The 24,715-nt window shown below is 27.0% G+C and overlaps 4 protein-coding genes across 4 annotated transcripts; 2 read left to right on the top strand and 2 right to left on the bottom strand.

Annotated features, from left to right (window-relative positions):
* The first annotated feature begins 6,602 nt into the window (after positions 1-6,602).
* Positions 6,603-10,734, top strand: LOC132936396 (meiosis-specific with OB domain-containing protein-like). Its single transcript, XM_061003119.1, has 8 exons — positions 6,603-6,817; positions 8,134-8,294; positions 8,662-8,790; positions 8,866-8,935; positions 9,034-9,226; positions 9,289-9,442; positions 9,931-10,113; positions 10,448-10,734. Exons 2-8 carry the CDS (start codon positions 8,177-8,179, stop codon positions 10,636-10,638), a joined length of 1,038 nt encoding a protein of 345 aa, XP_060859102.1. The 5' UTR covers positions 6,603-6,817; positions 8,134-8,176; the 3' UTR covers positions 10,639-10,734.
* On the top strand, positions 10,674-11,256 carry LOC132936398 (protein hold'em-like). Its single transcript, XM_061003121.1, has 2 exons — positions 10,674-10,856; positions 11,068-11,256. Exons 1-2 carry the CDS (start codon positions 10,674-10,676, stop codon positions 11,254-11,256), a joined length of 372 nt encoding a protein of 123 aa, XP_060859104.1.
* On the bottom strand, positions 11,241-19,035 carry LOC132936397 (probable dimethyladenosine transferase). The gene is made up of 7 exons (XM_061003120.1): positions 18,845-19,035; positions 14,892-15,078; positions 14,553-14,720; positions 14,241-14,376; positions 13,947-14,168; positions 12,587-12,693; positions 11,241-12,427 (listed from the first exon to the last, which is right to left on the bottom strand). The coding sequence occupies exons 1-7, from the start codon at positions 18,891-18,893 to the stop codon at positions 12,385-12,387; spliced, it is 912 nt and encodes a 303-aa protein (XP_060859103.1). The 5' UTR covers positions 18,894-19,035; the 3' UTR covers positions 11,241-12,384.
* A 1,799-nt stretch (positions 19,036-20,834) lies between these two features.
* On the bottom strand, positions 20,835-24,211 carry LOC132934444 (mRNA export factor Gle1-like). Its single transcript, XM_061000744.1, has one exon. It carries the CDS (start codon positions 23,392-23,394, stop codon positions 21,592-21,594), a length of 1,803 nt encoding a protein of 600 aa, XP_060856727.1. The 5' UTR covers positions 23,395-24,211; the 3' UTR covers positions 20,835-21,591.
* Between the last annotated feature and the right edge of the window lie 504 nt (positions 24,212-24,715).

The raw sequence follows: 24,715 nt of genomic DNA, 5'->3' as shown, positions 1-24,715 counted from the left end.
TCTGTTTTCGAGAAAATCGATTTTGGTTTTTGGTGCAACTCTAAAACAAATTACCGTAGGTACATGCAATTTCGACTGAATGTTATAACATAAGACCCCTAGGTTATTGTTTCAAAGGCAGATGAAAAAAAATTAAAAATCCTTAGTCACAGTTTTTATTTATAAGCATTTAAAGTTCAAATTTTGACAAAATACGGAAAAATCACAAAAATTATTTTGAGTTGAGAATTCATAAAAATTTTTCTTTTTAAATCTAAGATTTGAAAATGTAATACAAGATTATCCATAAGTTTGTCAACCTTTATCAAAAAAAAAAAATTCTACAAGAAAATCAAATTAAATTTTTATGAGCGTTTGAAATTCATATTTTTACAACATTTGATATTCACTCGATATTTCATGTACATAACGATTTTCTTATTTTGTTGTAATTAAATACGTATGACTGTAGATACTTGAAAATTTCACTGAATGTTTGTATTAGCATTTTCTATACACGATAAAATTTTGACTTTTTTTGAGCTGTATACGGACATTGTCAGTTCTCAAATTTTTAGTTTTTTTTCTATAAATATATATAAAATTTTATTTGTTGAAAGCGTGAAAATTTAATATAAGGCTTCTGATCGTTCTTATAGCAGTTGAAAAATATTAAAAATGCACAGGCACAATTTTTTTTATAAGGATTTATTGTTCAAATTTTGACAAAATTTATCAAATTTCAAATTTAATAATTATTTTGTAATTAAAAATTTATAAAATGTTCAACTTTTATAGCTAAGGATTTAAATTTAAAACAAGGCTCCACGTAAATAGGTTATATATAAATTACTTTATTCACAATAATATCATCAATTATACTTGGTAATATCATAGGCTGACTGGCCGTTTTCGCTCAGAATCGTTTTTCTTATACAATGATATTATATTATTGAATTAAAATTTAACACCATACATTACAGTGACCCACTTGTAACCTACTGTACACAGAGCGTCACCCACTTAAGTTATTGGACTAGGTTAGGATAAATTTTAGTTAGTTATTTCGAAGCGATTTTTTAACTCCCTTCAACTTTGAGTTATCATGACTCCATTGTATTTGTTATATATATATATATATATAGAAATATTATATTAATTATAGGTTAAATAATAAATACATATTTTTTTTATTTTAATATGACTTATCTTTATGAAAAATAATAAATAAATATTATATTTTTTCAAATTTAAGCATTTGTCAAGCTTATAATAATATTTTGTTATGTCATAAATCATAATATACTTACTTAATCATAAGGTTAATAATAACATATAATCTGATTTTAATTATTATAGTAGGTTGATATATTTGTTACGCTTAATTTTGAATTTGAAGTTCAAATTTTTACGAAATTAAATATTCAAATGAAGAATAACTACCTATATTTTGGTTATTTTGTTGTAATTTAAAAATATTATCAAGTCCTTGAACTTTGAAAGTATATTATGTTAATATCATGAAGCCCGGCAACTATAGCCATTAACTTTTTTTTCTGTTTGTAGGGGAGGAATTTGTAGGTTGTTAAACAACGCGTGTTTTTGGGTTGACAGATTTTTTAGTGGGCATCTGTAGGTATCTGCCATGCCCGGGTAGGGGATGGCGGCACTTCTTTCCGGACACCGTGGATACTTGCCCGAAGAAAAATACCACCCGCTGCCGGGTTCGAACTGGCGGCGGCGTGCGTCACAACCGACGCCTTAATCCACTCGGCTACTCCGCTACACTGCTACCTAGTTTCTTACTCCAAAAGTCCAAAATAATATCTAATATATTTTTTTTTGAATCCATAGGAATTGCATGTCAATGTTGCTTGTCAATATCAGAGTAGATACCAGTGTTAGTAGGTACTAAAAATACTTACTTGTGTTTTTCAGATAAGAATTTTCTAAAAAAGTTATCGAAATGGTTGTAAAATATATATAATTATATAAATCACATCTTTTTATTACAAATGTACCTAATATTTTTTAAAAATAATTTCCAAAAAACAAAATGAAAATTAAACGGATAAGTGTAAGGCACTCTGCTGAACAGTAGGTTACAAGTAGGTGACTGTAATGGATGGTGTTAAGTTTGAATTCAATGAAATAGGTAATATAAATATATACGAAAAACGATTCTGAGCGGAGACGGTTTGTCAGCTTAGGATATTTTATATTATATTAATACTGTGTTTTTAAATTTTTTATATTTTCTGGTTACAGAATAACCTACTTACTGGGAAGCTAGTTTTAAATTTTCAACCCTTAGCTATAAAAGTTGAATATTTGAAAAATTTTTAACCAAAAAACCATTTTTAAATTTTTTTTATTTGATACATTTTGTCCAGATTTAAACTTTAAATGCATATAAAAAAAAGGTGGATAAGTGGATGTCGCTCTGCTGTACAGTAGGTTACAAGTGGGTCACTGTAATGGATGGTGTTAAATTTGAATTCAATGATATAATATCATTGTATAAGAAAAACGATTCTGAGCGAAAACGGTCAGTCAGCCTATGATTTAACCAAGTATATTTGATATACTTATATATTTACTATATATATTTTAACCACAAAATAATTAATAAATTATAAATTTGATAAATGTTGTCAAAATTTGAACTTTAAATGCTTATAAAAAAAAATTGTGCCTATGTATTTTTAATATTTTCAACTGCTATTAGAACGATATATCAGGAGCCTTATATTAAATTTTCACGCTTTTTTAACCAACAAATAAAAATTTATTGATATTTATAAAAAAAAAAACTAAAAAAATTGAAAACTGACAATGTCCGTAAACAGCTCAAAAAGAGTCAAAATATTTTCAACATTTTTTCGTGTATAGAAAATGCTAATATAAACATTCAGTGAAATTTTCAAGTATCTACAGTATTCGTTTATTAATTACAATAAAATAAGAAAATTGTTACATGAGAAATCGAGTGAATATCAAATGTTGTAAAAATATAAATTTCAGACGCTCATAAAAATTTAATTTAAGTTTCTTCAAGACATTTTTTTTTGATAAAGGTAGACAAACTTATGAGTAATCTTATATTACATTTTCAAATCTTAGATTTAAAAAGAAAAATTTTTATGAATTCTCAACTCAAAATAATTTGCTAATTTTCGTGATTTTTCCGTATTTTGTCAAAATTTGAACTTTAAATGCTTATAAATAAAAACTGTGACTAAGGATTTTTAATTTTTTTCATTTGCCTTTGAAACAATAACCTAGGAGCCTTCTATTAAATTTTCAAGCTTTTTTACTCAACAGATCAAATTTTATTGATATTTATAGAAAAAAAAACTAAAAAAATTGAAAACTGACAATGGCCGTAAACAGCTCAAAAAGATTTTTTTGTAAATTTTATGGTGTATAGAAAATGCTAATATAAACATTCAGTCAAAATTTCAAACCTACGGTCATTTGTTTTAGAGTTACACTAAAAACCAAAATCGATTTTCTCGAAAACAGATTTTGCGTAAAAATTCCTGTTTTTCTTTAATTTTTCTTTTGTTTTTCATGTCGCTTGTGAAAACTACTGGGAAATTTTTACTTTTGACCCTCCAAAGTACCAACTAGATTCACTTTCCTATCAGAAAAGTTACTATTGAAGAAAATCCAAGCACTTTTACTGTTCTAAAAGGTGATGACAGACACAAAAATTAAAAAAAAATTAAAAATCAATACATTCATCTCTTCGCTCAGAATCTAAAACACACATCATTGTAAAATCAATACATTCATCGCTTCGCTCAGATTATGCTTTTATGCATACCTATATATTTTTAATATTTTTCAACTGCTATTATAACAATATATCAGTAGCCTTGTATTACATTTTCAAGCTTATTTACACAACAAATAAAATTTTATTGACATTTATTCACAAAAGAAAATAAAAAAAATTGGAAACTGAAAATGTCTGTCAACAGCTCAAAATAAGTGAAAATATTTTGAAAATTGTATGATGTATAGAAAATGCTAATATAAACATTCAGTCAACATTTCATGCACCAAAAATCAAAATTGATTTTCTCAAAAACAGATTTTGCGTAAAAATTCCCGTTTATCCTTAATTTTACTTTTTTTTTCACGTCGCTTGTGAAAACTACTGGAAAATTTTTACTTTTGGACCCTCAAAGTACCAACTAGATTTACTTTCCTATCTGAAAAGTTACTGTTGAAGAAAATCCAAACACTTTTACTATCCTAAAAGGTGATGACCGACACAAAAAAAAAACAACACATATCATCGTAAAATCAATACATTCATCGGTTCGCTCAGAATCTAAAAAAATATACCTATACTTAATAAATTGATGGGCACAACATTTTTTCATAGTCATATTAAATTTAAATTTGCTAAAATATTGATTTTTGAATTTTTCATATTATGATTCTTGCTAGTTATTATATATACCTATTACCTACCAATTGTTATTAAAACAATATTAAATTGACAGACTTTAAACTTTTTACCATTATGTATTGTTATTTTACTACATTTTTATATGTTCCATATCGTACCTGGCAATACATTTTCAACATATTTTGACTAATTTAAGCTATTTATATCACGAACCAATTCAAACTATTCTACGATGTACGCGATATTGACAATAATATAATAGATAATAGGTATATTCTAGGTTTATGGCTAAAATAAATTCAACATACCAAACCTACAACAAATAACTCATATCTAGTATAGATAAATCATAAAATATCCTAAGAAATAGAGACTGACAAACCGCCTCCGCTCACAGCTGCTCAGAAAAGTTTTTTTGTTACAACTTACTGTTAAATTCAAATTTAACACAATATCCTTTATAATATCTTTAGGTTGGTAGGTACTCAATGGCGAGGTTCACTCAAAATCTTCAACAAAGCAAAGCAACTTCTCCGGTATTTTAATATGTTACTCATATAATTTCTTTCAGACTTTTTAAATGCATTTAATTATATTTTAGATTCCGTACAATCATTAGTCATTAGGTATTGTATGTAGGTACTATGAAAACATGGTAAATTGACAAGTTTTAGCTCACACTCAGTACTCAGGACTCAGGCACTCAGTAAAACATATTTTGCCAATAAACGATGAAGATGTTGATTTCTCTTGCATACTTCTACCTACATATATAATGGTCGAGCTATATATAACAATAGATACCTAATTTATTGGAACAAATTCACTTTAGCTACCCAGCGCGTTTTTGGAATTTTTTTTTTTTCGAAATATACGTATTTTGACGAGTTAAGAACAATGGTGCAAAAAAACAATTGACGCAAACAATTATTTTAGAAGTTATAGCCATCCAAAATTTGCGTTATTACGTTTATACGTATGCGCGCTACACTACTTTAATACCGAGCGCAGCGCCTATAATTAATTTTAAAAAAAAAATCGAAAATATGCCTCGATTTGTTGTGTAAAACCACCTTGGACAGGCCTCGGAATTAAAAAAAAGTTGTTAAAAAGCAAAAAATCTGCTAGCGTTGCCCACTCGCTCGCTGCGCTCGGACAAAAAAATCGAAAATATCCCCCGATTTGCTGTGTAAAACCACCTTGGGTAGGCCTTGGAATTAAACAAAGTTGTTATGGCCAGTCTATTGAAGTCACATAAGTATAATTATAGTAGCTCCCTTCGCCTACCGGCTCCGGTCGCCAAACTCTAGGTCCTCCGCGCGGCATTAAGTAGTGTTGCGCGCATTCGTATTAAACCTAAAATCTCAAACTTTGCATGCATCTATGGCTACAAATTCCAAAATAATGGTTGAAATACGTATAATTCCAAAAATGTGCTGGGTAGCTAAAGTGAATTTACGCCAATTTTTAAACAACTAAAAAAAAAAACCAATAGGTTATTTTATCAAAGTTCAAAGTAATAAATTATTACAATTTAATACCATTGACGTTGTGTGTGTTTGTTTGTATTAGTAGGTATGTGCATTGTTGTATACTATGATTATTTATTAGTCATTTTAACTAAAGCTTTTTTTTATAGAGCTTAATTATTATTTTTTACTACTTTTTTAAAAACTAATTTTTGATCATGAAATATTATAATTTATAAACGTGTAAAATGTCCAAAAACATTATAGGTACTATTAATTAGTCATGATATTAATATAGTAGGTATCTACGTCGTACGTGTAGTAATTCATGATTTATAGTTTAAACAAGGTTATAGATATTATGTATTATTCAATTATTATCTATAGCCATGATTTAAATACACCTTGTACAGATAACTTGTACACAGAGCCATAGAGGCACATAACAAAATAATGTGCATCGACTTCTATGCTAGAATAAGACTGAAGCACAGTTTAAGGAGTAGGCACTCTTAAGGTACCTGTATTTAGGAATAAACTGTGACTGAAGACACTTAAAATGTACATAGATAACGAGAAAAAATACGCAGTGAAAAGTCCGGTCATCGACCGATATATTGGTTATTCATCTCGATAGTCCGGTTTCCGGTATCCGGTTAACTTACCACCCGCACATATTATACCAAAGCTGCGTCGCGGTCGGAACGGTTTTTAAAATTCATTACAAAATCTGTTTATTTTCTTGTCGAATCGTGAGGTAGGTTAGCTAACCAAGTTATTGACATCCGACGTTTAAAGTTCGAATTCATTGAACTTTTTGGCCTAACCTAGCACATGCCGCGAGATAAGATTTATACATCAATCTGTATTCTAAATTATGACTTTAATATCCGTACGGTACGGGTGTGAAACTGTGACCTGCGAGAATCCGGCACCAAAAGCAACGGTAAGTAATTTTATGTCGTATATAGGTAGGTACCAATACCATTGATTAGATATATTATATTTTAATACTTTGATTGTATTTATACCAAAATTATAAGTATGATTATAAGTACGTATCTAAATCTTTGCAATGTTATGCCAATAACGTTATCTTTGTCGTTGACGCTGAATATATTTTTAAATATTATAGGTAACTCTACCTAGTAACAGTTATGGTGGCATATAAACAGTTAAACAATTAACACAAAATATAGTGTAGCTAATTAGGTTATTTAGGCTGCAGAGTGCAGATTGAAAATTTTGATGGAAAAATTAAAATACTAACCTATTAAGAAGACAAAGATCTGTCTTCGAAGTTGATTAAAATCTGAATCTCTTAGTTACAGTGGCGGGCCAAAAAGCTCAATATTGACGCAGCTGCGTCAAATATTCAAATGGGTGGTGGCAGTAGGGCCGAAATCTATGCTAAGGTCTGGGCTAAGGTCTTGCGCCACGGCTCAACCTTTTTCAGCCATATTGTATTTACATCATAGGTACCTAACTTTGTTATAAGTAAATAATGTATACTATGATAATATTGTGAGGTTGTGGTAAATACTTAAATATGAAATTACGTCATTTAAAATGTAAGTCTGCCACTGCTCAGTTTTATATACCTTTATATTTTGTAGCCTATACATATTATTTATTATAAATTGTAAAATTGTGTTACTGGTAATTAAATTAATTTATAAGTTAAATATTGAAAGAAACATTTAAAAAGACGTCAAGAAATATAGAAATTTAGTGGTTTAATTATTAAAAGACTAAAAAGTTAATACATTTTCCAAATAAGTTTCAATAATTATATTTTAATTGTTGATACCTACACTATAAAAATATATGTATAAATAGGTATGTTGAACCATTGGTTTAGGTATAATAAAATTTTACAGGATGATTCACCAAGCATGCTCACCACCTTTTTTCCTCAATAATGTCTTTAAGTACCTATACTTAAGAACTCTAAAAATCTAAATTATTCAAATTCATTATTAAAGAGGAACGTGGGTCCATGGGGGTGAGCATGTCTGGTAAATCACCCTGTAATTAAGTTTACTTTTGATTGCATCCAATATTTATAAATCAATTTATTTTATTCAGTAACAATATTTTAAGAAGTATTAACACATAGAACACTTCAGAATATTTTAAATATTCCAGTCTTAGGTATTCTATAATTTATAAACTATAATCCAAATTTATATTTATTTATTTTTTACTTATATAATATTAAACATGTTATCTATTCATTATTATATTATATATGCTGTTTAGGTTATATAGGTACTTTAGAATTACTAAATAATAATTAGAAAAAATGAATACCGGTGTTATGAAACTGAAGCTTAATTCAATATTCCCAGGAACAACAAACATTTTGGTAGTTGGGATTATTATAGCAAAACAAAATCCTAAAGTAATTGTATCAAAACAAGGTAAAATAATAATATTTTAGAGTAAACTATTGTCTGTTAACATAAAACGATAAACACAAATATAATGTTATATTAAATTTGAATAAATGATTTATGTATAATTTTAGGTTTTAAATCATATTTAAATATATACCATTACCTTCCTAAAACTTAAGCAATACGCATGTATTGAAACAATTTTTTTTATTCATAATAATTAAATGTTTGGTTTATAATTTAGAATTAAAACTATAAAAAATAATTCAGTATAAACATTGATTATAAATATCTATGTACTATTAATTATTATATAATAAATAAATATTTAAGATAATTAAAACAAAAACTAAAAATATGAATGTGTACCTAATTATATATTTTTTAACAGATAATAAAGAAAAATCTGTCTTTTCGTTTACTATACGTGACTCTCCAGAAGATGTGGTTAATATAAGTGTTTGGGGTTCTAATGCTTATACTACACGTTTGTATAATGATTTTAAAATTGGAGATGTTGGTTTGTATAAAATAATATGCGATATATATTAGATAGTGTCTGTTAGTTTTTGAAATTATTTATTTATGCTTATAGTTGACTTAGTTAATTCAAATGTTACTTATAACATGGGTATCAAAGATAAATATATGCCAAAAAGTTCTAGGTAAATGTAATATACTAATAAACTTAATGACTTAAATGGTTACTTAAATTGTATATTTGTATACCTACCCATCTAATTTCTTACTATTAAATATTTAGCCCATTCTATTTAACATTAAATGAAATGTCATCTCAAATGTTGCTACATGATGTTCATGATTCTTTGAAGTATAAATATCTTCTCAGAATTCCCACTTGTCCACGACACATGTATATTAATATTGAGGATATCCATTCCAGTGGAAAAGAGATGAGTGGGAAATTTTGTTGTTTGTTGGCTGCAGTAAGATGTGTAAGTTATTATCAACTGACAACTTATCAAAAGTGTTACTTAACACCTAATTTAATATTAAGGTAAAGTTTACTAAATTAATAAAAACCAAAGTTGGCAAGGAAGCATTCTTAAAAGAAATAATTGTCATGGACAAAACATACCCAACACTTGTAGTAAGAATTTGGGATAAGGAACTATCAGAAAGAGCTGCACAATGGATACCAAAAAAAACAAGTAATCAATTATAAAATTATACTGTTAAGTCATGACTCATGAGTTAAATGAGGAAATTTTTTCTTTTCATTAAATATACCTAGGTATTAAAGGATTTTTTTTTATAGCATTGAAACATTAATAACAAATAAAGATAAGATAAATTCAAATAAATTAACTATTTTTACTAAAAAATATATATATATTAATTTGATCTAGTGTAAAACTATCAAATAAGTTTTAAGTATATAATATCATCTTTTCATTGAAAGATTATTTGATAATATTTTTATTAAAAAATCTTCTTATACCAAAATAGTATAATACCACATACTTCAGTTAGTTGGTATAACTTTTTAAATAATTTAATTTAATTTAACTCAAAGTTATATTAGTATAACCTGCCATAACTCACAAGTCCCATTAATGTATATAAATTAACTAAGTATGTCATTAAGTTTAAATTAAAAAGAAAAACATAATTAATTGGTTATATTTTTGCATTTTAGTCTTGTCTTTCTCAAATTTATACTTGGAATGGAATGTCTTTAAAAGGAGCATGACAGCTGTTGTTTCCAATAAAACAATTATTACTGAAGATCCAATTACAAATGAAGCTAACGATTTAAAAAATTACGCAAATACACACTTGACTGGCCTGTCTACTAAATTAAACATTAATATTCCCAATTGTAATTAATACTTATGTTTATGGTTATAGTAACTATTAATTGTTATAAGAGTTTTGAAGGAAAATATATGTGGTTCTATACTGTACATTGTACTATTGTTGATTTCTTATTTATTTCCTACATAACAAACATGCATAATATAGTTTTTCTTTTTATTATTTTTACATAATATAAATATTTTAAAATTTAACTATGTTACTCTATAATAGTTACCGATTACACCATATTAGAAATTTTATTTTATTTATCTAACACGCGAAATATAAAATTTCATATTTAGGTTAGAATACTTGTCTGTCCAACTAATATTTTAAATGATTTTTTATGTTTTCAGTGTCAACTATAACAGACATTATGACTTGTAAACGAGTTTTAGTCAAGTCTAATGAAATTAGTAGACAATTTACAGCTATCTTATATGCAATTGTGAGCAAATTTAATATTGATGGACTATCTCCATTGGTTTTAACTAAGTGGCAAGTAATTTTATTACTCTTAATTGAAATTGTAATAAACAGTTCTTAAATATATGAAACACTTTGTGCAGTAATCTATGTGGTATGAATGTGAACAGTACATACTTAATGTGTCTTAATCCAGAATGTACTTCTAATTTTAAAATGGAAACTGAATCATATGAATTGGAAAGTATATTAAATATTCGATTATCAATAACAGATTCTACGGGTACTCTAGAAAACTGTATATTGCATCATCAAGTTGCCACCAAAATATTAAACAAGGTAAGTAGTATTGAAAAGGAGTAATAAGTTTAGTATCGTAAAATACAAATTTAGAAAGAATAATGAAACGCTTTATTCAATAGTGTAGCAACACTATCTTTAAACATTTATTAATATTTCATTTGGCTATAATAAAATAGTTTAACAATCATAGTAAATAAAACTTATCAGTCATAATTAGTAATTACTAGTTATATAATATTTTTATCAGGTAAATTATTTTCAAAATTTGAGTTTGAACCAAAGGACAGAATTAAAATGGAAATATTTATTCACTAATTGTATGATCAAATTAGTGATAACAGAAGCCCATCCTGATGAAAAGTTAACCATTTTAGTAGTAGATATAGAAAATGAAGGGCCAATATCTAAATTTATATCATGTATACCAATATATTAAACTTAATGCACAATTTAAATCTCAAAAATGTAATCTTGTATTTAAAAAGTATGACTTCATAATTTGTAATTAAATATTTTAAATGTAAAAAATTAGTTTCACAAAGCAGCATGTACCTGTAAATACTAAAATTAAGCGGATAAAGTTTAATGTACATTATAATTTATATCTAAAAATATAATAGTTTATTGCTTCATGAAAGTATACCTAAACCATACCATTTTTTTTTTTAAATTTTCATAAGGTATACAATTATTATACTTAACACGTTGAGTGCCATGCGGCCGCCGGCGGCCTTACTTAATGGTATTTTTAAAACGTTATCGGGTTTTTAATGTTGACATTCGTGAAATGTTATCAGCATTATCTCGGGAAGTATTTGGTCTAAAAATATGATTCCAACATTAGATTTAGAAGCATAACTACAGCGCCAATCATATAAAACAGGTAGGAATATACATTGGTTTTGAGGCAGCCTGCGGCCGTATGGCCTCCTAGGAATAATATGGTGCGGCAGCCGGCGGCCTCATGGCACTTAACGTGTTAATAAAAAATTATAAAAATTGTTTTTTAGCTCTAGACACCATCAAAAATATTTAATTATTTATAACTTTTCCCCACAATATACAGATATACAGTGTACACTCGCCAGACAATTTGGAATAATAATGGTGACGCTTTAAACTCAATAAATGAGCTAATGTTTTTTTTAAAATAATTTTTATATTAAAATTAGCTACATTTATTAGTTTACAATACTGAATACGCGCATAATGCATATAGTTTATTTCAATACAATTTGTTTAATTATAAATGATTAGTGATTACTGTTCAGAGAAACAAGTCTGGGAACTAATAACTGATTAACAACAGCCACGTTCCTTAAATAGCCATCTATCTAGTTATTGGGGAAGACTATAAAAAAATTATTATATTTTTATACTGACAAAATAAAAAGGGAGTTAATAATATTAAAATTAAATAAAAAATAAACTTAATTTTTATTACTTATAAATCCCACTAAAATTGTAAATAACTTAAAAAAAAATGATTCTATACTTGAACAAATTTCTTTATTTTTCAAGTCCAAGTTGTAGCAGTTTTAAATTAAAAATGATTTTTTTTTGTTCATTGAAAATGTATTCCTTCTTTATTAAATGCGAGTAGTAGCCTAAAACAATAATAAAAAAAAAAAAAATTAAGCATATATTATATACAACATAAATGTTTAATGTTCAATCAATTGAGTTTTAAAATATACAATTATTTTACTGGCCAAAAAACAATTTCCCGTTCATTGAATTTAAAATGAATACAAAGGTTTACTTACTCAATAAATTCATCTATATCCATTTTTCTAGCTCTTTTGTCACATAAATCATTTTTGTTTAGAACATCGTCCAGTTTTTGTTTAATATCAAAGTCGTCTCCTATTTCCTAATTTTAAAATAAATAAATAATTAATATATTTATAAAAAAACATGGCAATATTATAACACATTTTATTTTTAACCAATTTGTTATTAAAGGACTATCCAAGAACAAATTTACAAAAGCTAAATCATTAGTATTTGGTATAACTAAAAACTAAATAGTCAAAAATATTATCTGTTACTTCATTTGATTAGTAGAGACAATTAAAAATGGTACATAATGTCATGGGTTTATCTGTTGGCTCCCCAACATACACACATTTCCTTAAAGTGTCTTCATTATTGTATTTATATATTAACACAAGCTTAGATATTTTCCTACAATTTGATATCAACATCCTATTGAAATAATAAATCTTTAAGGTAAAAAACTTTTATTACATTCATAAATTATATATTTTTTTTGTTAGTTCATAATATTTAACAAATAGACACAATATAAACATGTAGTGTATCCGGTATTGAGTATAAAACAATGGGTTAATTATCTCTGTCAATTTACAATTTTAAAATACTCATAACTCACTTTAAAATTAAAATATATTAATAAGCCTATAAGATTCCCAGGATAATAATCTTACTTTCATAAGAGGTCAACTCACTCTATTTTTTTAACTAACGGAGCCAAACGTGATCTGCTGAGCGTACAATTTGTTATGTTACACACTTGTAAGACAAACGTGATGTCTTTGTAGTGTCCTCTTAAAGGGCATAAAAACCTAACCTAATCTGAAGGGGGGGGGGGGGTCCACTGCTGACTGTGTTTCTGAACTTGAACAGAGTATAGATTAATACTACAAATTCAATTATTAAATTTAACATTTTTATAATTGTATTACCCCTCCATTGTGCTTATTGTAATTTTATTTTTATACAGATTGTGCAAATAAAAACAAATATGACTAAAAAAAAAAAAAAAAACATTTTTATTTTATTTATATTTAATCTGATATGTATTTGTGTTTATGTGTGATTATAATTTTGATATACTTTCTAATTTGTTTTTAGTGTTCAAAACTATTAGAGTAAATATTGTTTATACCGTTGATGTATCACGTTAGCAGTATTTTTCAGTATATATTAATAATTATTAGGTAATAGTAGTATATATTACATTTTAAATCACATTTTTGAAGAAATGTGTGTATTGTAATGCCAATAAACAGGCGGCCAGCAGATGAAACCCGTGACATCGCGCATCATTTTTAAATGATGCTTAAGATAAATTTGAAAATAAAAATAATGCTTTTAACTAACTTGATTTTTTAAAGAACAATATACTCTATAATTTTTCTCTAATGTTACTGCAACAGCATTTTGTTTAAAAATTGCACCTAATGTTTTATTTTTCCTGGAGAATGCAATTCTTGTTAAGCCATCCCATTCCTTGAAGTTAATGGCAGGTGGTGGATTACGAGGTTCTATACGCACCACATTGGACTCTACTTTTGGTGGAGGTCTAAAATTATTTTTTCCAACCTAAAACATTTGAAAAAATATACATTTTAGTAATAAATAAACATTTAAAACTAAAAGAAATCTATAATTTACTTTCATTATAAGATCAACTCTAGCTAATAGCTGAGTGTTGATTGATAAACGGCAGTAAAGTTTGTCACCAGGCTTGGCCACAAGACGATATGCGAATTCTCGTTGGAACATGAGTACAGCACACCGGAAAAAAGGCCTGTACAGAAATTTAAAGTTATAATTTGTTTTTGTTAAAAGTACCAATCAAGAATACGACGTTATATTATTCTCTTTATATAAAGTAAATGACATCAATAACGCTTGTTTAAGAACTATTTAAGTAAATACATTTTTTTTTGTGTCAACTTAATAGAACATTTCATAATATTTTACCTGTGTGAAAGTAACTTGAAAACCAGAGGAGATGATATTTGATACGGAATATTAGCTACAACTACATTGAAAAATGGTAATTCAGATTTAAGGACATCTCCAACTCTTATTTGCAATTTATTTTGGTAAGGAGTGTTCATAACACGCTTTTTCAACTCGGCCACTAACCTAAAAATACAATAAATTTCCATGTTTTATTAAAAATATATTGATTCATTTTGATATAAATTTTGGTTAAATATTCATTAAATAGGTATTATATAATTAGAAAAAAAATGAATACTTAATGATTTAACTATTTAACACCTAAATCAAAGATATTATTTCAAGTAAATTTACCTAACATCAATTTCACAAGCTACCACTGTCTTAACACGTTCCAATAACTTAACAGTTAAGTTTCCTGTTCCAGGGCCAATTTCAAGTACAGTATCTGTAGGTAATAAAGCTGACTTCTCTACCATTCCTTGAATAATAAGTGGATTTTTCAATATATGTTGTCCAAAATCTTTTTTGAACATTATTCCTAAAAATTAACATAATATTAATATTGTGTATTTTATTGTTATAATATCCAGTATTCTTTCGCTATTTGCCCCTATTTAATAACAAAAAATATTGGACTACATGACTATATGATAATTAATTGATTAAAATAAATTTAATCAAGTGACAAACTACTAATATAATTTTATTTTCAATCTCTAACCCACCAAATATGTTGAATACGAAAAAAAGGATTTTTAAATTATTAGATATTATATTGAAAGTATTGGTGTATTATTTTGAATGTCCTGACTCCTGAGCATCTTCTTATTCGTTTACACCAGTTGCTTTTTTTTTGGGGGAGGGGGAGGTGGGTGTCCTCCATGTCTAAAAACCCCTGACTTAAAAAAAAAAATTCTAATATATTGGACATTGGTGTTATCATTTATTTTATAGTATATTAGTATACTATTTTTATTTTATTATAAAATAAATGGTTTTTTACGACCGGGTCATTACGATAATAAAAATACCCGCAGCGAAAATACAATAACAATGAAAATATTGTGAACGTATGCAGTATATTTTAATCTAGTTTATCAGTTTAGAGAATTATACATTTCATTATTAATGATTATCATTAACTAGTATTTATTATCAATGATGATACTATTATGGTATTATTTATCAATTTGTCATTCATTTTTTTGTCTACCATTGTGTACCTACCAGATGTAAAAATGTTATTATTGGACTTCAAGTCATTAATTTCAACAGACAAAAATGAAGCTCACTTCTTACGCCTGGCACAAAGTACATGGTTGACTTAAATGAATGTAAAGAATCTGTGTTATTGGCTGAGTTTAAATTATGGCAAAGACGTTTAGAAAATATTAGATCATCAAATATACCAAGAAATGCCATGGAAGCAATAGTTTTATGTAATAGACAAGTTTATCAAAGTGTATTTGAACTCCTACAGATTTTTGCAGCTTTACCAGTATCAACTGTATCTAGTGAGAGGTAGTTTTCAAACTTGAAAAGAATAAAGACATACTTGCGAAACACAATGTCACAAGTAAATCAACATTGGTTAATTTATTCTTTTATAACTATGAGTTTTTAAATCATTTTTTTAATATAGGGGCGGTTAAATGGCTTAGCTATGCTATCTATCCACAGAGACGTTGGAATTGTTGTCAATGAAGTGATCGACAAACTAAGTTTAAAGAAGAGGCGCTTAGGATTTTACTATAGATTTATTTTAGTTTAAAAACTGTTAATTTTAAAATAATGTTAATATTTGAAGGTTATTTTTAAGATCAATATTAGTAATCAGTATTAAGTAATAACCTACAACTTGTCTATTAAACCATTTACATGAGTTTCAAATGTAAAACTTGTTGTCAATTTCTAACATAGTAATATGTTAAAAAGTAAGTTCAATGTTTTTTTACATCAGTTAATAACTCTAAAAATGTTGTTTGTGAGATTCAATAAATGTTTAAAAACATACTAGGGTTAACAATTTTATCCATAAGAATTGGCAGCTCAGTATAAATGCAGTTTAGTTCCCCCTCGCCAATTTGAATTCTTTTATCGAAACTTAAGTAACTTTACAAGTTATAACCGATGAAACAATCAGAATTTGTTGCTCAGACTTGGTTTCAATGGTATAACCTAATGGAGTTAAGGATTTTGCAATTTTGCGTATGTGCTATGCGTATTTTCCCACCATATAGGTTAGGCTAACCAAGAAGTCCTACCTTCGAGTTTTCCGACAAGAGCCGGTATATATAATAAATATTTAACATTATATATATTTTATATGGAGACCGGATTTTTATGTTTTTACATATTTTTACTGAGAGTATGCAGCTCCAATTGGATAAGCTTACACGGCGATTCATTTACCTATGAACTAATATACAAAAAGAATATTTTGTGTAAAAAACATTTTTTAGGAATATATTGAACCCAGTATGTTTAAATTTGAATATATTATAAAAATCTAATAAATACCTAATAAAATTTTTTTATTTTTATTTTCTACCAGAAGGAGTGCTTCGGTTTCAACATAATATAGTACCTTATCTTTTAGCAAATTGGATCAACATGGTACTTTAAAGAGGTCATTATTCGATTTTCTCAATAATTATTTAATGCAACAGAAAAAACTACTGACAAATTACGAAAAACCGCTTAAAATAGAATGTTAATTTCTAACGCGTTTTTTATCACCGTAGCAACGGATAAAAAAATTATAATATTATAATATTAATTTAACTTAAAGGCTATAATAAATAATAAAAATGTAAAAAATTCACTGATGAACCATCTCCGCTCAGAATCGTTTTTCTTATACAATGATATTATATCATTGAATTCAAGTTAAATACGATCCATTATTATGTAACCTACTGTACAGCAGAGCGTCATCCACTTACCCGCTTTTAATTATTTTTATTATTATTATTTTTTGAATTCATAAATCTGAATTATTTAGGTTTGAGTTTGAATACATAAGTTTGTGTTACAACTGTTAAATATAGGTACACCAGTATGGCAGTATATCACCATATTATAGATTAAATATAACTGTTTATTTTTATAAACTGTTACTTTTATTTGTTTTTTTTCAGTGTTAAATACATTTTTATGAAAAAGAATATTTTTGCATATAAAAGATTATTTTGATGAAATTATAGAGTATAGAAGCATCTTTTTTTTAAGATTTTAAGCGCATATAAATCCGGTCTCTAATTATATAGTATTATACATAGTTTTATTTTAGCGTAATTTTTCCATTTATAATTAATTAGGTTAGATACATTTTTAATTATCGTTGTATTTGTATACTTTAAATATAAAACGTTGGTACCCAATAAGATATTGTATTTTTATAGTATCATCTTATATTCCTGTTAGCAAAAAAAACGGTTTTAAGCTGGATATTTGGTAAAATTCATGTTTTTGAAATTATGCTATACATTTAAGTTAGAGCCATTAACTAAACTGAAACAATGCATTATTTAACCTACCCAGACTTAGATAATAATGCCATAGCAGTAAACTCCGATTCAGACACTGATAGGGAAGTTGATATAGAATTGTTAAAGATTTAAAATTGTATTATAGTATATTATTATTTAATTGATATATTTATTCTATAATTATTCTTTGTTATTTTTCTTATAACTTCTAAAATAATCATGATTTATAAATTTAGAATGTCCATCGTTTTAATTGTAAAATAGTGTACCTAAATAATGAAAAAAAATCTTTAAAAAACATTAACTTTTAATATGTTTAGACTTAAAAACGTAATTTTTTGATTAATTCAAAATTTAGCAGTTTTTTTGCAATTACTTTAAAAGTAAGTTCAAGCAACAAATTCTGATTGCACCATCGTTCTTAAGATCGAGGAGTTACATAAGTTTTGTTAAACAATTCAAAATGGAGAGTGGGAACTAAACTGAATCTGTTTTGGCAGCTCTAGAAGCTTAACATGATTCACTACTAATTCACTCAAGGCCTATGTGGTGAAAATACATACAATGAAAATCAACAGTAAAAATTAATTACAAACAACTAAAACAATGCATTATTCACTGAACTTTTTCTAGCCAAAAAAGGAGCCCAGAGGAGAGTAAATAGCATCAAGGCTAATTGTAATATTATGAATAGTAGTAATAGTTATGAATTATCGGAAAACGTTACTAAAGTAAGTTCAAACGAATTACGAAAAGCATTTTTATGAAGTAAAAAATGAAGTAAAAATGTCTCTAAATATTTTGAAATATTACCTTGTCTGCCATAGTCACTAGGACCTTTTTCCTTTTTCACTTTGGGCATATTGAGCAGATAATATTATTTTGTTTATTAGTATACCTTAATTCTTGAGTATTCAAAAACACTAGGTAGTCTTAAAATATAATACATCAGCATTTAGCGATTTAGCACTTCACACATGTGCTGTTATTTATCACAAGACTTTTAATCAAATCGTTGCCTTATCATTATTGTTACCAGTTATGAAGGTAAGCAAGTAATCCAGGATCCTGGTCCTGGTATTTATTTAATATTCACGTCACGTTTCTTTAGAAAAGTTGATAAGTGATAACACGTTCCTTGATTTTTCTATGGGTTATACTGTAAACAGACTATATATTATTTTTATTATTATATTTTGCATAATATTAAGTAAAATTAAACTAATTAATAGGTACAATCACATATTTATGTTGTATTTACTTAGTTAAGGAATGATCTTTCCGCATTGGGCAATAGGCAGTATTTGAAATTGAAAACAATACTGTATTGTATTTAAACATTTTAAATATTTATAATAATCCCAGTTATGTGTTTTCATAAATTATGTATACACCTATTGGCCATATTATACTGTACAGTGTACATCGCCAGTTAGTAAGGTATCGGCTGATAGAGTTTTAGGATTTCTAATGTTTGATTGCAGCTAATGTATAATTTAATAATTACATTAAATTATATTTTCTACAAATGTTTGTACTAATTTCTCATCATCAACCTAAAATAACGTAATGGCCAAACACTCGTGACCGGCCTATTGAGATTTTCTCAGTAGCTTGGAGTCTGGGCCTGACTCTATAACAATGTTACATGTCATGTAAGTAAACATCATAATTTGTCAACCATTTGACATTCATAACTTAATTTATTTAATGATATTATATAAATTGTAGACAAATCATAAAAGCCATTACCAAACGGCAAACTATGATCAATCAACAATCTTAAGGTTTTAGATTTAGAAATTGAATAATACTTTATGACTTAATTGTTGACCACTGCTTACCTAAAATAAATATTTTGGATCAATTGCGTCATCTTAAGAAAGTAAAAGAGTAATAGTCTTAAGAGAATGCTACAAAGTATTAACTAAATTTTTCATAGTTGTCTTTTTAGGTATTTTATCATATTCAATTAAATTTGTAAGACCAATACTATGGATTCTAAAAACATGAATATTATTTGAGTGTTCAAGCATTGTGATTATTTTTATATTAAAGTAAAATTTGAATATTTAATTTCTACTTCATAATATTAAAATATTAAAAACGTATCTACTATTTAAATGTAATAGGTACTGGTAGTGTTGATCCCATAAAATGTAAATTTGCTCTTGATAATATGTATGATTACAAACCATTGAAGTTTTTGATGACTGATGACTTAAAGATTGTTGAAAAGCCTTAACTGATTTTTACCTATGTATAACCGTGTAAAGGCGATTTTTGATTTACATTGCATAATAAACCTTCATCATATATTAACATTTGAACTGACTATTTCCGTATTTTATACTACATAAGTCATAAAGACCAATTAGGAAATACATTGCCTTACTCGTATGAATATACATTTTTTTTGAAACATTAGAAAACAATAATATATTATATTTATGTATCAAAATTAAATCAAATAAAATATCTTTACTACTTAAGACACTGTTAAATAATTTCTACGTCTACAACTTGTTAAAGAAATTTGATGTAACTTTATCATTTTAGGCTTATTGCAATATTTTGATTGCATGCGTTTAATAATTAATAATTAAGCTCGTATTGTCTGTCAATATTTTTAAGTTACTGTAATACTTATCTAATATACAACATAGTTTTTCATCTTGAACGGTTTTGTTTAGACAGTCCTATAATTAAAGAAAAAAATCTAAAACCTTTTTATTAAATGCTTCTATTTGTTTTTTCTATTCAACCTAATAAATCGGCTATAGACTTACTTTTTAATTATTATAAGAAGCTATGCAACCAGTTTTTAATAATGTACTTATACATAATATGCTATGACAATCTTCAAGTATGTTTTTATCTAGACATTTATTTTTGCTGTAAATAAATTTAAATGGAAGAGGAAACTTAAATAAAAAAAAAACAAGTATTCTGTACACATTCTGTTAATTTTATTAACACTTAAAAAATTCAGTTGCAGCAAAGTTGTAAAATTCTTAAAAAAATTAGTAAATAAATAACTCAAAACAAATATTTTCAAAATAAGTTGCATAATATTATGAACACGTTAATACCAAAAAAAAAATAAAAATAATATTTGTGTATAATCAGATCAAAAAGCGATTCATTGACTATAATAGACATAAACCATTTTAAAAATGTAAATAAAATCCAACATTCAATAAATTAAGTTAAAATTTTAAATTAAAAAGTAGTGCTGTTAACAATCAAGCAATATATTATATAGACACATCATAATAACATTTTCTCTCAATAAATAAGTATTTTACTCTCAATAAATAAGCATTTTTTCTCAATAAATAAGTATTTTTCTCTCAATAAACAAGGATTTTTTTTTTATCAATCAACAATAATTTTTTTTTACTAATAACAAGTAAGTTGTTCCACGCTTTTTTTGTATTTTGTATTTTCTTATTTTTTTGTATTTTTCTTATTATATTATTTTTTTTTTTTATATAAATATAAAACAATTGTAAAAGTTCTCAATCAAATAATTTATGCTAAATACAAAATAAAAATTATCAAAAATCAAATAGTATACCTTTAGGTTCTTCAATAGACCCAGTACATAGACTTCTTGACAAGAAGCTATTTAAACGAGTAATAGGTCCTCCATTACCTTCGGGTGTCACCAATATGATTTTTTTTAAAAAGTGTGTATTAATATATTTTAACAATTTAATGAACTGATTTCCATATCTTTGATGCATTGCAAAACCAACAATTTTTAGAAATTCAACCAATATAGTAGCTGTGATGTCTGCAACTGGGTTTTGATTTAATGTTCCGGCTACAAAAATCCATGCTTGACTTAGACCAATTACTGGTTGGTCACATTTTGATGAGGTAACTATAAGAGATGCATAAAGTCGTATAATACCTGTCATACGCTGTAGATACTTGGCATCAGATTCAACATTTCCTAAAGAATCAAACTTGTAACCAAATGATTCATGGTCTATCTGCTCACAATTTAAATGTTTTGCTATAGGATAATAAAATGGAACAAGCAAAGGACATTTTTGTTTCATTTCGGCAAAAAGGATTTTACCAAATTGCTGATGAGCATTCCAAAGCTTAGTTATAATTGTTGCAATTTCATAAGCAGCTTGAGTCTTCACACATATTACTTCCTCTGCATAGTTCACTATTTTTGTAGCTAAAGTTTGCATACAAAATGCTAATGCTTCCTTATTCTCACCAATCATAACTTGTGTGTTTGCGACGCAGACAAGTTTTCCACTCAACAATGCGTTTAGTTTATTATATTTATCAGTTAAATGTGTGACATTTGTAGTTGATATAGTATTAACTAGTGTGTTAATTACTTTAATTACATTTTGCCTAAATATTTTTGTTGTTGGATCATTTACAAATGGTAATTCTCTTACATTGGTTAAGTTGTTAATTAATAATTTATTATTTTTCACTAAAGCAACATATTGTCGTCTGACATTTTTAACTATGTTCTCAACCGGCTTATTAGCACAGAATATATGTAATAAATTCTTTTTTTTATCCATTTGTACCTTTAATGTTTCTATTTCTGCTTGAATTGGCATAACTACATTATTTTTATATAATGTTAGGTCCTTTAACAAGCTTTGTGCGGCAATTAATGGAGCTTCTTCAACAACTTTAATATTCTTTAAGACATCTAATCTTGACTCCATTGAACGATAATCTTCGATTTGTTTGCCAACTTTTAATACTAACTGTTGATCGTTGAAGTAACTATTTAAAATATTTCCTATTAAAACCGCTTTTGTCAAGACGGCTTTGAAACAAATTTCTCTACCACGTTGTTGGTGATCAATGTTTATTGCCTGTTTATTTGCCATGTGTGCGCGTTCTTTAATTTGATCGAAAATCATTTTATAATTTTCTTTTTTAACCATAATTTCATCACGTTGAAATTCTGATTTTAATGAAATGTCAAATTTTCTATTTCGTGCCATTTCATCTTTTTTCTGTTGCCACACCTCCATTTTTTCTCTCATTGTTTGTTGAATTATCATCTTGCGCATAAAATCCAAACGCATACATGAAACGGATCGCATATCATTCAGCCATGTATTTTCAGTTTTTTCCTTTCTAACAAAAGTTGAAGGTGAATAATGACTGACTGACTCTATGACGTTTTCCCTTAAATAATGGCTGTTGACAGCTACAAACTGTTCTCGTATTGATTTCAAACGGCTTCTGAAGAGCGATATTGTACTAGTTTTATTATTGTAATTGAAATTATGGCAGACATTTTTTTGAATATGAATAGCGTGATTGTCCATGTTAAAATTAAAGAATGGTGATGCATTTGGAGCCATAGTTTCATAGGTAACGAATGTGTACGGATTTAAAAAAAAAAAATAACTCAATAGTGGTGTATAGTACTCACGTGGTTTTTGGACGTTAATATCCCAGCGTACAATTTAGAACATATAATAATATTAAGACGCGCACCGTGCACACTTCTGGCGTGTTTGGTATTAACTGAAAACCTTAATCTAATGTATCACAACTACACGGCAATAAGCTATGTACATTATCTGTCTCGTACCCCCATATTTTACACTTTTATAAAACCCGTTGTACCTAGCAGTATGCCTTTATTATATCTACCTACGTTAATTGAACACCGATAAACCCATTATTACGATAGCGAAATACCAATTTCCCAATCTTATTCTATAAAATGAACTTTATTAATATCGATCGCGAGTCACGACTAATATTATATAGAAAGTTTGCTTTATTAGTTATAACCGAAATGAAAAAAAATTAATTTTTAAAGTTATTTACTACATTTACGTTTTGCGACTTTGGTAATAGCCATTGTCGCACGAATCATTCAAATTAATAATAATTATTATAATATGTAAGTAGCAGTGCCGTGCAACTGTCATTGGTGCCCCAGGGCAATAATATTTGGCACTCCTATTAAACATACATATTTAAACATTTGCCGCCCTTTAAAATGTTACAAGTTTGGCCTCCCTAGGGCACGGCTCTGGTAAGTAGGTATCTGTAGAAAATTAAAAAAATGTAAAATCGATATTATAATGTATTTTTTGTTGTTGGTAGGTACGCCTAGGTAGTAGCCTAGGTAGTAGCCTTGGTTGTATACCTATCATATTTACCCGGGTTCAGATACTAACAGTCATTATTTCGTAATAAAACATACTCATATTTTATAATTCTTATACAGCTGTGCGGTAGACGCTACTAGACGGCAGTGACATAATGTATGTGTTTAAACTTTAAAGGTGGAGATTCCTAAAAACTTGTCACACACTACGGGTTTATTTATCCCTGTTTGGTGTTGTTCAATATTCAAACTATTTAAACGGATAGTGTATGGAGTTTAAATCGGACAAAATACACCGTAGGTACACCGAAACGAAATAAAACTGAGTAGCTTGATTTATCAACATGTTCGATGTTCAATATAGGTATAGGTAACAGAAAATGTATGTTCGAACTAAACCGTACGTATTTTAATAAAATAAGTAAATATTATTCATTGATCATTATTATACAAATAGGTTATTATGAATAGGTAATTATTAAAAAAGTTCATAAAATAATTAAATTAATAATAAAAAAAAGGTGTTTAATATTAACTAAGTACCTACTATAATACTATCC

The sequence above is a fragment of the Metopolophium dirhodum genome, chromosome 1 (assembly GCF_019925205.1).
Source record: "Metopolophium dirhodum isolate CAU chromosome 1, ASM1992520v1, whole genome shotgun sequence".
NCBI classification, from domain to species: domain Eukaryota; kingdom Metazoa; phylum Arthropoda; class Insecta; order Hemiptera; family Aphididae; genus Metopolophium; species Metopolophium dirhodum.
The sequence above is the reverse complement of the archived record's forward strand: the minus strand, read 5'-3'. Positions and strand labels throughout refer to the sequence as shown.

Bases quoted from the DNA above. Each gene is read 5' to 3' on its own strand.
- LOC132936396 (XM_061003119.1), top strand. From the start codon at position 8,177: ATGAATACCGGTGTTATGAAACTGAAGCTTAATTCAATATTCCCAGGA. The intron at 8,295-8,661 runs GTAAAATAATAA...ATTTTTTAACAG, and splicing joins AGTAATTGTATCAAAACAAG to ATAATAAAGAAAAATCTGTC. The intron at 9,443-9,930 runs GTAATCAATTAT...TTTGCATTTTAG, and splicing joins ATGGATACCAAAAAAAACAA to TCTTGTCTTTCTCAAATTTA.
- LOC132936398 (XM_061003121.1), top strand. From the start codon at position 10,674: ATGAATGTGAACAGTACATACTTAATGTGTCTTAATCCAGAATGTACT. The intron at 10,857-11,067 runs GTAAGTAGTATT...TATTTTTATCAG, and splicing joins CCACCAAAATATTAAACAAG to GTAAATTATTTTCAAAATTT.
- LOC132936397 (XM_061003120.1), bottom strand. From the start codon at position 18,893: ATGCCCAAAGTGAAAAAGGAAAAAGGTCCTAGTGACTATGGCAGACAA. The intron at 15,079-18,844 runs GTAATATTTCAA...GTTAATTTTTAG, and splicing joins TAGTGACTATGGCAGACAAG to GAATAATGTTCAAAAAAGAT. The intron at 12,428-12,586 runs GTAAGTAAACCT...TTATTGTTTTAG, and splicing joins GATATAGATGAATTTATTGA to GCTACTACTCGCATTTAATA.
- LOC132934444 (XM_061000744.1), bottom strand. From the start codon at position 23,394: ATGGCTCCAAATGCATCACCATTCTTTAATTTTAACATGGACAATCAC.